The sequence below is a fragment of the Oncorhynchus nerka genome, linkage group LG20, assembly GCF_034236695.1.
Source record: "Oncorhynchus nerka isolate Pitt River linkage group LG20, Oner_Uvic_2.0, whole genome shotgun sequence".
NCBI classification, from domain to species: domain Eukaryota; kingdom Metazoa; phylum Chordata; class Actinopteri; order Salmoniformes; family Salmonidae; genus Oncorhynchus; species Oncorhynchus nerka.
Window position 1 is genome coordinate 6,798,689 of NC_088415.1, and position 15,175 is coordinate 6,813,863.

At 44.5% G+C, this 15,175-nt stretch overlaps 2 protein-coding genes across 2 annotated transcripts in view; one reads left to right on the forward strand and one right to left on the reverse strand.

Annotated features, from left to right (window-relative positions):
* Window positions 1–7,415, reverse strand: part of LOC135562794 (uncharacterized) — a 28,145-nt gene extending 20,730 nt beyond the window's left edge. The window contains 3 exon segments of the mRNA XM_065005155.1: window positions 3,110–3,712; window positions 3,900–3,985; window positions 7,233–7,415. Of these exon segments, the coding sequence (XP_064861227.1) occupies window positions 3,110–3,712; window positions 3,900–3,932 (636 nt within the window). The 5' untranslated portion in view covers window positions 3,933–3,985; window positions 7,233–7,415.
* Window positions 7,416–7,963: 548 nt separating this feature from the next.
* Window positions 7,964–14,513, forward strand: LOC115126009 (ATP synthase F(0) complex subunit B1, mitochondrial-like). Its single transcript, XM_029655595.2, has 7 exons — window positions 7,964–8,077; window positions 8,863–8,899; window positions 10,087–10,229; window positions 11,440–11,603; window positions 12,123–12,248; window positions 12,659–12,838; window positions 14,290–14,513. Exons 1-7 carry the CDS (start codon window positions 8,050–8,052, stop codon window positions 14,365–14,367), a joined length of 756 nt encoding a protein of 251 aa, XP_029511455.1. The 5' UTR covers window positions 7,964–8,049; the 3' UTR covers window positions 14,368–14,513.
* The last annotated feature ends 662 nt before the right edge of the window (window positions 14,514–15,175 follow it).

Here is a 15,175-nt window from a genome sequence, read left to right on the forward strand (position 1 = left end):
GGCATGTAGTAAAGTAGTAGGCATGTAGTAAAGAGATGGTAAACCAATAGGCATGTAGTAAAGTAGATGGTAAACCAATAGGCATGTAGTAAAGTAGATGGTAAACCAATAGGCATGTAGTAAAAACCAATAGGCATAGATGGTAAACCAATAGGCATGTAGTAAAGTAGATGGTAAACCAATAGGCATGCAGTAAAGTAGATGGTAAACCAATAGGCATGCAGTAAAGTAGATGGTAAACCAATAGGCAAAGTAGATGGTAAACCAATAGGCATGTAGTAAAGTAGATGGTAAACCAGGCATGTAGTAAAGTAGATGGTAAACCAATAGGCAGTAAAAGTAGATGGTAAACCAATAGGCATGTAGTAAAGTAGATGGTAAACCAATAGGCATGTAGTAAAGTCGATTTTAAACCAATAGGCATGTAGTAAAGTAGATGGTAAACCAATAGGCATGTAGTAAAGTAGATGGTAAACCAATAGGCATGTAGTAAAGTAGATGGTAAACCAATAGGCATGTAGTAAAGTCGATTTTAAACCAATAGGCATGGCATGCAGTAAAGTAGATGGTAAACCAATAGGCATAAAAGTAGATGGTAAACCAATAGGCAATAGGCATGTAGTAAAGTAGATGGTAAACCAATAGGCATGTAGTAAAGTAGATGGTAAACCAATAGGCATGTAGTAAAGTAGATGGTAAACCAATAGGCATGCAGTAAAGTAGATGGTAAACCAATAGGCATGTAGTAAAGTAGATGGTAAACCAATAGGCATGTAGTAAAGTAGATGGTAAACCAATAGGCATGCCAATAGTAAAAGTAGATGGTAAACCAGGCATGTAGGCATGCAGTAAAGTAGATGGTAAACCAATAGGCATGCGGTAAAGTAGATGGTAAACCAATAGGCATGTAGTAAAGTAGATGGTAAACCAATGTAGTAGGATGGTAAACATAGCATGTAAAGTAGATGGTAAACCAAAAGTAGGCAAACCAATAGGCATGCGGTAAAGTAGATTTTAAACCAATAGGCATGTAGTAAAGTAGATGGTAAACCAATAGGCATGCAGTAAAGTAGATGGTAAACCAATAGGCATGCGGTAAAGTAGATGGTAAACCAATAGGCATGCGGTAAAGTAGATGGTAAACCAATAGGCATGTAGTAAAGTAGATTTTAAACCAATAGGCATGCGGTAAAGTAGATGGTAAACCAATAGGCATGCAGTAAAGTAGATGGTAAACCAATAGGCATGCGGTAAAGTAGATGGTAAACCAATAGGCATGTAGTAAAGTAGATGGTAAACCAATAGGCATGTAGTAAAGTAGATGGTAAACCAATAGGCATGTAGTAAAGTAGATGGTAAACCAATAGGCATGTAGTAAAGTAGATGGTAAACCAATAGGCATGTAGTAAAGTAGATTTTAAACCAATAGGCATGTAAACTAATAGTAAAGTAGATGGTAAACCAATAGGCATGTAGTAAACCAATAGGCATGTAGTAAAGTAGATGGTAAACCAATAGGCATGTAGTAAAGTAGATGGTAAACCAATAGGCATGTAGTAAAGTCGATTTTAAACCAATAGGCATGTAGTAAAGTAGATGGTAAACCAATAGGCATGCAGTAAAGTAGATGGTAAACCAATAGGCATGCGGTAAAGTAGATGGTAAACCAATAGGCATGCGGTAAAGTAGATGGTAAACCAATAGGCATGTAGTAAAGTAGATTTTAAACCAATAGGCAATGGCATGGTAAAGTAGATGGTAAACCAATAGGCATGCAGTAAAGTAGATGGTAAACCAATAGGCATGCCAATAGGCATGCGGTAAAGTAGATGGTAAACCAATAGGCATGTAGTAAAAACCAATAGGCATAGATGGATGGTAAACCAATAGGCATGTAGTAAAGTAGATGGTAAACCAATAGGCATGTAGTAAAGTAGATGGTAAACCAATAGGCATGTAGTAAAGTAGATGGTAAACCAATAGGCATGTAGTAAAGTCGATTTTAAACCAATAGGCATGTAGTAAAGTAGATGGTAAACCAATAGGCATGTAGTGGTAAACCAATAGGCATAAATGGTAAACCAATAGGCATGTAGTAAAGTAGATGGTAAACCAATAGGCATGTAGTAAAAACCAATAGTCGAAAGTTTTAAACCAATAGGCATGTAGTAAAGTAGATGGTAAACCAATAGGCATGTAGTAAAGTAGATGGTAAACCAATAGGCATGTAGTAAAGTAGATGGTAAACCAATAGGCATGCAGTAAAGTAGATGGTAAACCAATAGGCATGTAGTAAAGTAGATGGTAAACCAATAGGCATGCAGTAAAGTAGATGGTAAACCAATAGGCATGCAGTAAAGTAGATGGTAAACCAATAGGCATGTAAAGTAATTTAAACCAATAGGCATGTTAAAGTAAACCAATAGGCATGTAGTAAAGTAGATGGTAAACCAATAGGCATGTAGTAAAGTAGATGGTAAACCAATAGGCATGTAGTAAAGTAGATTTTAAACCAATAGGCATGCGGTAAAGTAGATGGTAAACCAATAGGCATGGCATGTAAAGTAGATGGTAAACCAATAGGATTTTAAACCAATGGCATGTAAAGTAGATGGTAAACCAATAGGCATGCGGTAAAGTAGATGGTAAACCAATAGGCATGTAGTAAAGTAGATGGTAAACCAATAGGCATGCGGTAAAGTAGATGGTAAACCAATAGGCATGTAGTAAAGTAGATGGTAAACCAATAGGCATGCAGTAAAGTAGATGGTAAACCAATAGGCATGCAGTAAAGTAGATGGTAAACCAATAGGCATGCGGTAAAGTAGATGGTAAACCAATAGGCATGCGGTAAAGTAGATGGTAAACCAATAGGCATGCAGTAAAGTAGATGGTAAACCAATAGGCATGCGGTAAAGTAGATGGTAAACCAATAGGCATGTAGTAAAGTAGATGGTAAACCAATAGGCATGCAGTAAAGTAGATGGTAAACCAATAGGCATGCAGTAAAGTAGATGGTAAACCAATAGGCATGCGGTAAAGTAGATGGTAAACCAATAGGCATGTAGTAAAGTAGATGGTAAACCATGAATTACATGTTTTCTTTTACCCATTCACTGTTGTCCAGGTCATCTGTGGATGTCTTTATTCTTCGACCCATTGTCAATGGCCTTACATTGGACATAAGCCCAGGAGGCATAGGCCAATTGATGTTACACTGCAAAGACTCTGTCTTCGCTTCGTCACAGATGACACAACTGTCGTCCTTGACCTTTCCAGAGTCTTTGGCCCTTTGTGACCCATGCAGATTTGACTTAGGGGTCACGCTGACCTTAGCCCCCACCGTCTCTGACTTGGCTGTGTCACAGATGACACAACTGTCGTCCTTGACCTTTCCAGAGTCTTTGGCCCTTTGTGACCCATGCAAATTTGACTTAGGGGTCACGCTGACCTTAGCCCCCACCGTCTCTGACTTGGCTGTGTCACAGATGACACAACTGTCGTCCTTGACCTTTCCAGAGTCTTTGGCCCTTTCTGGGCTGACTGATCGTCTTATATTGAATTCCTGCTGTCTCTTCCGCCTCAGCTCCTTCTTGATCCACCGTGTGTCCAGTTCTCTGGTTGGGCTCCGACAGGAAGTAACGTTGTTGCGTCCCCGTAGTCCCTTATGTTTCTCTGACCGCTGCTCACTCTTCTGGTCGTATTCTTTCACCTGACGCAACAGAGGGTCATATGGTCAAACAACTGGAGTAGTGGTGCTACCTTAAATAAACGAACGACGCATCAGAAGTTGAAGCACGGACTCTCTCTCTCTCTCTCTCTTGTAAATTACAAGGATAAAAACATAGCGTGACCTTTCAGCCAGAGACCTTCATTAGGCAGAGTTGTTATTCTCTCACCTTAAACCACTTGGTCAGGGTGATATCCTCCATGGTAGTGTGTCCTGTCTGGCTGTAATGATGAGGGTGTAGGCCTACTCTTACAACTGCAAAGTGAACATGTTAAAACATTTAGTATATTGTTATTGCAATTGATATGTAGAGACACATGACAAATAAAGCAGTTAAAATGGTTGTGTCATATTGGCTAAATGAAGGCAGGAGTGGAGGTAGTGGATACCATGGTGGATAACCTGGTGGATACCGGGGTGGATAACGGGGTGGATAACAGGGTGGATAACCTGGTGGATAACCTGGTGGATACCGGGGTGGATAACGGGGTGGATAACAGGGTGGATAACCTGGTGGATAACCTGGTGGATACCGGGGTGGATAACCTGGTGGATAACGGGGTGGATACCGGGGTGGATAACCTGGTGGATAACGGGGTGGATAACCTGGTGGATAACCTGGTGGATAACCTGGTGGATACCGGGGTGGATAACCTGGTGGATACCGGGGTGGATACCATGGTGGATAACCTGGTGGATACCGGGGTGGATAACCTGGTGGATACCGGGGTGGATAACAGGGTGGATAACCTGGTGGATAACCTGGTGGATAACGGGGTGGATAACCTGGTGGATACCGGGGTGGATAACCTGGTGGATAACGGGGTGGATAACCTGGTGGATAACCTGGTGGATAACCTGGTGGATAACGGGGTGGATAACCTGGTAGATAACCTGGTGGATAACAGCGTGGATAACCTGGTGGATAACCTGGTGGATAACCTGGTGGATAACGGGGTGGATAACCTGGTGGATAACATGGTGGATAACCTGGTGGATAACCTGGTGGATAACGGGGTGGATAACCTGGTGGATAACCTGGTGGATAACCTGGTGGATAACCTGGTGGATAACAGGGTGGATACCGGGGTGGATAACGGGGTGGATAACCTGGTGGATACCGGGGTGGATAACGGGGTGGATAACCTGGTGGATAACAGCGTGGATAACAGCGTGGATAACAGCGTGGATAACCTGGTGGATAACATGGTGGATAACCTGGTGGATAACAGGGTGGATACCGGGGTGGATAACGGGGTGGATAACCTGGTGGATAACCTGGTGGATAACGGGGTGGATAACCTGGTGGATAACCTGGTGGATACCGGGGTGGATAACCTGGTGGATAACCTGGTGGATAACGGGGTGGATAACCTGGTGGATAACCTGGTGGATAACATGGTGGATAACCTGGTGGATAACGGGGTGGATAACCTGGTGGATAACGGGGTGGATAACCTGGTGGATAACCTGGTGGATAACGGGGTGGATAACCTGGTGGATAACCTGGTGGATAACGGGGTGGATAACCTGGTGGATAACCTGGTGGATAACCTGGTGGATAACGGGGTGGATAACCTGGTGGATAACATGGTGGATAACCTGGTGGATAACCTGGTGGATAACCTGGTGGATAACCTGGTGGATAACATGGTGGATAACCTGGTGGATAACGGGGTGGATAACCTGGTGGATAACGGGGTGGATAACCTGGTGGATAACCTGGTGGATAACGGGGTGGATAACCTGGTGGATAACCTGGTGGATAACGGGGTGGATAACCTGGTGGATAACCTGGTGGATAACGGGGTGGATAACCTGGTGGATAACCTGGTGGATAACCTGGTGGATAACCTGGTGGATAACAGGGTGGATACCGGGGTGGATAACGGGGTGGATAACCTGGTGGATAACCTGGTGGATACCGGGGTGGATAACGGGGTGGATAACCTGGTGGATAACCTGGTGGATAACAGCGTGGATAACAGCGTGGATAACCTGGTGGATAACATGGTGGATAACCTGGTGGATAACAGGGTGGATACCGGGGTGGATAACGGGGTGGATAACCTGGTGGATAACCTGGTGGATACCGGGGTGGATAACGGGGTGGATAACCTGGTGGATAACCTGGTGGATACCGGGGTGGATAACCTGGTGGATAACATGGTGGATAACCTGGTGGATAACAGGGTGGATACCGGGGTGGATAACGGGGTGGATAACCTGGTGGATAACCTGGTGGATAACGGTGTGGATAACCTGGTGGATAACCTGGTGGATACCGGGGTGGATAACGGGGTGGATAACCTGGTGGATAACCTGGTGGATAACGGGGTGGATAACCTGGTGGATAACCTGGTGGATAACATGGTGGATAACCTGGTGGATAACGGGGTGGATAACCTGGTGGATAACCTGGTGGATAACGGGGTGGATAACCTGGTGGATAACCTGGTGGATAACGGGGTGGATAACCTGGTGGATAACCTGGTGGATAACGGGGTGGATAACCTGGTGGATAACATGGTGGATAACCTGGTGGATAACGGGGTGGATAATCTGGTGGATAACCTGGTGGATAACCTGGTGGATAACCTGGTGGATACTGTGGTGGATACTGTGGTGGATAACGGGGTGGATACTGTGGTGGATACTGTGGTGGATAACGGGGTGGATACTGTGGTGGATACTGTGGTGGATAACGGGGTGGATACTGTGGTGGATACTGTGGTGGATAACGGGGTGGATACTGTGGTGGATACTGTGGTGGATACTGTGGTGGATAACGGGGTGGATACTGTGGTGGATACTGTGGTGGATAACGGGGTGGATACTGTGGTGGATAACGGGTTGGATACTGTGGTGGATAACGGGGTGGATACTGTGGTGGATAACGGGGTGGATACTGTGGTGGATACTGTGGTGGTTAACCTGGTGGATAACAGGGTGGATACTGTGGTGGATAACGGGGTGGATACTGTGGTGGATACTGTGGTGGTTAACCTGGTGGATAACCTGGTGGATAACAGGGTGGATACTGTGGTGGATAACGGGGTGGATAACAGGGTGGATACTGTGGTGGATAACGGGGTGGATACTGTGGTGGATAACGGGGTGGATACTCAATCAGTAAATGACACGCACCTCGAGAAGCAGATGAGGGGAATGTATAATTAGCCTTCGACTGATTGTTATTTCTTTGCCCACAGGTCTAATACCATTCACAGTTCAACTTCTCTCATCGCATTTTACAGTTGACAGGGAGCTCTTCATCGCTCCTCAAACTTGACAAACGTGTACACATAACACAGAACGTTTTGTAAAACTAATGGCACAATAAACATCTGTCAGTTGCTAAAAAGGCTTTATGTGTCAAAAGCAAGTTGAAGAAGATAGTTACACACAAATAAGACATTTCTCTGGCTGCTATGACAACAGAGTTTCAGTAGAGAAGGGAAGCATGACTACAGGGAGGTTTATCAAGATATGTACATGTTACCTGCTCAGGCATCAATATTGTTTGAAGTAACGGATCCTGAAGAGGCAGTTGTGAAGTAATTTTTTTTTTTTAAACCAGAAAAAAAAACCAGCCAAGCTTTCTCTGTCTTCTAAATCGTGTCCTCCTTGTAGATTTTCTGTCTTTCTCAAGTCGCTCGTTCTGTCTTGCATGTTTTTTCAGGAAGTGGAAGGGATGGGTAACCACGTCATGCAGGTTCCTCTATCTCACCAACAAGCTGTAGCTCCAATGATGCCACACACTGGTGGGTCCCATTGATTAGAGACTGCCATGCCCTGTTGACACTGTAGTTGGGTGTAGAAGGTAGCTATTTGGTCGTTTTCCTCTCTCCCCATCTCAGCGAGACTGGTCAGCTGGGTGTTATGTACTAGGCATGTTCTTCTGTACGTACTGTAAATTGGTATGATATGTAACTACTGGACATGATGCATATACACTGTAAAACTCCCAGCAATGTATTATGTTGTGTGTGTGTGTTTTGAAAATAACATGGGGCTGATTGCCTCTGGACTTGAAACACTGTGCTTTCAAACTAGGCCTATTCATAACGCTCAAAACAAATTTCAACTGCAACTATATTTAGGAGCATAATAACTTAATATCCCGTGCGGCAAAGGTCATATCTATTTCACTTGTGTTCAACCTAGTGGATTAAACACTGAACAACAGGACAATTTGTAAAACAGTGACCTTCAAATCCCGTTTATAATCTCGCGACGTTTGACGGTCTCTAGCAGTAGAAGGGCACGAAGAGAAGGTGGTCAGGAAATCTAAGACTTGGCACTTTTTCGTTTAACCAATGCTGTCTAGGATCATTTTCGTTTCAGGTATGCAATGTCAGCGTATCATACATACTATTGAGTTGAAATAGCAATAGTAATGTCACGAAGTGTGGCTGATTTGAAATGTAAAGCTGAAGGGTAAAGTCTGGAGGAGAAGGCCTCAATCACAATTGAATGAGCAACATGCTAACCTAGCAAGAACAGGGTAAATATAGCTAGCAAACCGTAAATGTTACGTGGCAAAAATATTCTTTATTTGTCCAATCTGGGTAGTTATTGCACCCATATTTTGGAATAACTAACGTTATTTAGTTACAGTAAATGTCAAGGTAACATTGTTTTTGACGTTAGCCAGACTGTCCTTGCTTGTTGGGAAAGGTGTCAAGCCTTCCACAGTTAAACTGTTAGCATAGCTAACTTCACTGACAGTTGGCAACTCATCGTGCAAGTTCATCATGCATAATATTGGTGTCTTGAAGTAGGTATTTGTTTGTTAAACAACTAGTTAGCAAAAAAAATATTTAGGTATCTATCTAGTTAACTAGGGACAATGTCGAGTCCTGGACGGTTAACAAACGTTAGCTAGCGTACTAACACTTGTAGATGTCGTGGCTATTGCACTTGACAGCTGATTTGACGTTGGCTAGCGAAAGCTTGTATGTGGATACAGTTCCCTAGCGCTATTATTCTCTACCATTATGTGAATGATTTTTTTTTTAGCAACCGAGCAGCCTCTTTCAGTCACATGTTTCATTGACACGTAAATTCATGACATTCAAAACATGTTTCTTGTCTTTTTTAATTATATTGACTGTTCTTTTCTCCTCCAGCTAATGCTGTAAAAAGCAGTGGTCCCCTCGGCGCTGGGTATGCACTTGTTATTATTACTTTAACATGAAGCTACATGACGTTCTCTAAGTAAACATTACACAATTAAATGTCAGTACACTGCATTTCAAACCGAGTCAGTTGTACAACTGAATGCCTTCAACTGAAATGTCTTCCGTATTTAACCCAACCGCTCTGAATCAGAGAGGTGGGCTGCCTTAAAATTGACAGTGGGGTTAATGCCTTATTCAGGTGCAGAACGACAGATTTTTACATAGTCATCAGCCCGGGGATTCGATCCAGCAACCTTTTGGTTACTGGCCCAACACTAACCGCTAGGCTTCCTGCCGCTCCATTGGCCCAACGCTCTAACCGCTAGGCTTCCTGCCGCTCCATTGGCCCAACGCTCTAACAGCTAGGCTTCCTGCCGCTCCATTGGCCCAACGCTCTAACTGCTAGGCTTCCTGCCGCTCCATTGGCCCAACGCTCTAACCGCTAGGCTTCCTGCCGCTCCATTGGCCCAACGCTCTAACCGCTAGGCTTCCTGCCGCTCCATTGGCCCAACGCTCTAACAGCTAGGCTTCCTGCCGCTCCATTGGCCCAACGCTCTAACCGCTAGGCTTCCTGCCGCTCCATTGGCCCAACGCTCTAACCGCTAGGCTTCCTGCCGCTCCATTGGCCCAACGCTCTAACCGCTAGGCTTCCTGCCGCTCCATTGGCCCAACGCTCTAACCGCTAGGCTTCCTGCCGCTCCATTGGCCCAACGCTCTAACCGCTAGGCTTCCTGCCGCTCCATTGGCCCAACGCTCTAACCGCTAGGCTTCCTGCCGCTCCATTGGCCCAACGCTCTAACCGCTAGGCTTCCTGCCGCTCCATTGGCCCAACGCTCTAACCGCTAGGCTTCCTGCCGCTCCATTGGCCCGCTCTAACGCTTCTGCCGCTCCATTGGCCCAACGCTCTAACCGCTAGGCTTCCTGCCGCTCCATTGGCCCAACGCTCTAACCGCTAGGCTTCCTGCCGCTCCATTATTCCCCTTTCTCTAAATGCCAATTCACAACACTAGATATGTCATTTTAATGGTCCAGTAGTTTTGATATGAATTGGCAAACTAGATAAATGAAATAAAGGGTGACAAAATGATAATGGGGACCTTGAACTCTACATTGACGTTCTACATGCCCGTCCTCACCATAGTTCCCTACAATAAAGTCTGCCTGTCTTCTCAGGCTGGTCCAGCTGTCCCACCTCCACACGTCCCCCAACAGCCAAGCTCCAGTCCCTGCTCTGCCAGAGAAGGGAGGCAAGACACGCCATGGCATCATCCCTGAGGAGATTTTCCAGCTCCTGTACCCCAAGACTGGAGTCACAGGTCAGCAGAACTTCCACAAACCCGGAGCAGTGTTCAGATAGAAAAATGATATGTGGAACAAACATGCCTCACTGACATGTTGAGTAACTAATAATTTAATCTGTATTCATGACATATTTATCTACATAATCAACATTTGCCTATTGAATGTGGCCATGGGCTTTCACTCTCCTCTCTCCTATCTGCTCTCCTCCCCCTCCCATCCCCTCTTCCTCCTCCCCCTCCCATCCCCTCTTCCTCCTCCCCCTCCTATCCGTTCTCCCTTCCATCTACTTTTGCCCTTGACACTCTCCTCTCCCGTGTTCTATTATCACCCCCAGGTTCCTACATCCTTTTTTGTTTTTTATTTTTATTTGACCTTTATTTAACCAGGTAGGCTGGTTGAGAACAAGTTCTCATTTACAACTGCGACCTGGCCAAGATAAAGCAAAGCAGTACGACACAAACAACAACACAGAGTTACACATGGAATAAACAAACATACAGTCAATAATACAATAGAAAAGGTGTGTGTATATATACAGTGTGTGGAAATGAGGTAGGATAAGAGAGGTAAGGCAATAAATAGGCCATAGTGGCAAAATAATTACAATATAGCAATTAAATACTGGAGTGATTGATGTGCAGAAGATGAGTGTGCAAGTAGAGATACTGGGGTGCAAAGGAGAAATGAAGGAGTGTTGTATGGCATTGACTCTCATCTGGAGGTTAGTTAACACAGTGTCCAAAGAGGGGCCAGAAGTATACAGAATGGTGTCGTCTGCGTGGAGGTGGATCAGAGAATCACCAGCAGTAAGAGCGACATCATTGATGTATACAGTGAAAAGAGTCAACCCGAGAATTTAACCCTGTGGCACCCCCATAGAGACTGCCAGAGGTCCAGACAACAGGCCCTCCGATTTGACACACTGAACTCTTATCTGAGAAGTAGTTGGTGAACCAGGCGAGGCAGTCATTTGAGAAAACAAGTCTGCTGATAAGAATGTGGTGATTGACAGAGTCGAAAGCCTTGCCAGGTCGATGAAAACGGCTGCACAGTAATGTCTCTTATCGATAGCGGTTATGATATCGTTTAGGACCTTGAGCGTGGCTGAGGTGCACCCGTGACCAGCTCCAAAACCAAATCCTGTTCTGCTTCTCTCTCTCTTGCTCTTCTCCTCTATAAATTATACTAAATAAACGTTGGCATCTCCACTCCTGTTGTCTCTAGGCCCCTACATGCTGGGTGCTGGGCTGCTCACGTACATTCTCTCCAAGGAGATTTACATCATCAACCACGAGACCTTCGCTGCTGCCTGCATGGGTACGGTCATCATCTACGGTGTCAGGAAGTTCGGCCCCGACGTCGCGGCTTTCGCTGACAAACTGAACGAGGTGCGGAATTTATTGTCCTCCTGCGTTTGTTTGGCCGGTTTGATCATTAATTGCAGGTCTTCTTGTCGTAAATCTTTTGGACTTTTGTAGTAGTTCTGGAGCAGTGTTTCTCAACTCCTCCGGTACCCCCCCAGCAGCCCCGACTCCTCCGGCACCACCCCCCCAGCAGCCCCGACTCCTCCGGCACCATCCCCCCCAGCAGCCCCGACTCCTCCGGCACCACCCCCCTCCCCCAGCAGCCCCGACTCCTCCGGCACCACCCCCTCCCCCCAGCAGCCCCGACTCCTCCGGTACCCCCAGCAGTGTTTCTACTGAATTTTCTATTGAGGATTTTAGCCCCTCCCTTATTTAAAGTCACCAGTCCTGAGACATTTCATATGTTATGCAAACTGTCCATATGCTGTGTTCCTCGGTGCCCCGTAGTCTCACAGCTGACCTATGACCCTTACCCTCTGACGTTGGCTGTGTGTTCTGGTTATGACTCTCTGACGTTGGCTGTGTGTTCTATTTTTTTTGCAGGAGAAAGTGCAGAAGGCTCAGGAAGTGAAGGACCTGGCCATGACCAGCTTGGCTCAGGCCGTCCTGGATGAGAAGAAGGAGCAGTGGAGAGCAGAGGGACGACAGATGCTCTTCGACGCTAAGAGGGTGAGTCGGTTACCTGCCGTTAGAACACGCGTCTCGTCTGTATGGTAAAGAGGAGTTCCAACTCTGGGCTCAAAACCCACACGCTCTGACGAGGTCAAATCGGTCCAATTTGAAAAGCCTTTTGATAGACCTGTTTTCACATGGTCTTCAGTCCAGGAGTAAGCTTCATCTAGGTCTGTGTAACCACTCCTAGGGCTGGTATTTCAGGACACAGACTTAATTAAGTGTAAACTTGGATTAAAAAGCATTGTGAATGGAGAATATCTGTTGAAAGAGTGTTTAAAAAAATAAATAATCCAGGATTAAACCGTTTCTGAGGAAACCAGACCCTAACGTCTTGCTATGATTTTAGCATGAGATGGTGTGCTAATGTCTCCTCCGTTCTCTCCCCACCCCCCACCCCACGTCAGAACAACGTGGCCATGCTACTGGAGACCAACCGTAGGGAGAGGGTCCACATGGTGACCAACGATGTGAAGAAGAGGCTGGACTACCAGATCGCCCTGCAGACCCTTCACCGTCGCATGGAGCAGGAACACATGGTGAACTGGGTGGAGAAGAACGTAGTCACCAGCATCACCCCTCAGCAGGTGGGTTGGGGAACGTTATAGATTTGACTGGAGTGTGTGTGTATAGAGATGGGGAACGTTATGGATTTGACTGGAGTGTGTATAGTCAGTATAGAGATGGGGAACTGTTAGAGGAATTAAATTCCTCTGTTTTAACACCCAATTAAAATTAAACACTCTGTCAATTCATAAGGATTTGTATGACCCTTATTAGTATAGAAATGGACAGAGCCCAGTCTTCAAGTCAAACAGCAGCCTTTATTCACGAGAGTACTGCTCCTTTTTACACAGTTTACCACAGGTTAAAATGACGTCATTAGTTTCAGTACTAGCCCGTGTCATCTCCGTTCCAGTACAAAGGCTGTATGGTTCTCACATAGTCTCTCCCTATTAAAATAATATACGACCGAGCCAAGGTCATGCTTGTGTAGATAAGCCTTCTAGCCAGACTGGCGATTTATAGTTCATTCATTTCTACCAAGGAACAGACAGTTATTGTTCTAATTCTTGATTATATTTACACACATTATATTCAGTACTAGGATTAAAAAGAAAATTCATACATATACAGTACCAATAGTGTTCTGATTAGTACATATACACTAACATAATAGTATTCTGAATAGTACATATAAAGTAACATAATAGTATTCTGATTAGTCAGTCCTGATTGAAATGTCTACATAATTAGTCATCATTGATCAAAATTCCCTTAACAGGAACATTATGGATTTGACTGGAGTGTGTGTATAGAGATGGGGAACGTTATGGATTTGACTGGAGTGTGTGTATAGAGATGGGGAATGTTATGGATTTGACTGGAGTGTGTGTATAGAGATGGGGAGATGGGACTGGAGTGTGTGTATACGGAACGTTATGGATTTGACTGGAGTGTGTGTATAGAGATGGGGAACATTATGGATTTGACTGGAGTGTGTGTATAGAGATGGGGAACGTTATGGATTTGACTGGAGAGTGTGTATAGAGATGGGGAACGTTATGGATTTGACTGGAGTGTGTGTATAGAGATGGGGAACATTATGGATTTGACTGGAGAGTGTGTATAGAGATGGGGAACGTTATGGATTTGACTGGAGAGTGTGTATAGAGATGGGGAACGTTATGGATTTGACTGAGTGTATATAGTCAGTATAGAGATGGGGAACGTTATGGATTTGACTGGAGTGTGTGTATAGTCAGTGTAGAGATGGGGACATGACGTACTTGACTGCTGTATAGAAGGATAGATATGTGTGTGTTAAGGGGTAGGTCATATGTATGTATGTATGTGTGTGTGTGTATAGAGGGGTAGGTCTATATACAGTACCAGTCAACAGTTTGGACACACCTACTCATTCAAGGGTTTTTTCTTTATTTCTACATTGTAGAATAATAGTGAAAACATCTTAACTATGAAATAACACCTATGGAATCATGTAGTAACCAAAGAACGTGTTCACTTTGTGTTTCAGGAGAAGGCGAGTATTGCCAAGTGCATCACAGACCTGAAGGCGTTGGCTAAAGTCCAGCAGGCTAAGGCCACTGCGTAATTCACCGCTGTAACAGTCTAGACCTTCTCTCCTGAACCCCAACTGTTTTCATTTCAAATAAACTATTTCCTCTTTAACCATATATGGTCTGTCTATACTGTACATGTCAACTGATCATAAAATAAAAGTCATTTTATTCGGTTCTAGTTTGGTGTTCTGGCTCATTTTTGTCAACGTCCGCTAAAATTGCAGAGCGTCAAATTAATTTACTAAAAATATTTAATTTTCATGAAATCACAAGTGCAATATAGCAGAACACAGTTTAGCTTGTTGTTAATCGGCCTGGTGTGTCAGATTTCAAAAAAGCTTTACAGCAAAAGCTATCCAAGCGTTTGTGTTAGGACATCTCTCTCAGCAGACAACATTACAAACAGCTAGCAGCAAAGTAGATTGGTCAGAAAAGAAATAAAATGAATTGCTTACTTTTGAACTTTGGCTGTTTGCACTCACGAGACTCCCAGTTACACAATGAAATGTTCCTTTTGTTCCATAAAGATTATTTTTATATCCAAAATACCTCCATTTGGTTGGCGCGTTTTGTTCAGAAATCCACAGGCTCGAGCGGTCACGACGGGGCAGACACCAATTCCAAATAGTATCCGTAAAGTTCATAGAAACATGTCAAATGTTTTTTTTAATGATCGATCCTTGAAACATGTCAAATGTTTCCTTTTATTATGGATCCTCATTAGTTCCTACCAAGAGCAGCTACTCTTCCTGGGGTTTATTTTGGATCCCCAATTCCTGCCAAAGCAGCTACTCTTCCTGGGGTTTATTATGGATCCCCATTAGCAGCAGGCAGCAGCCA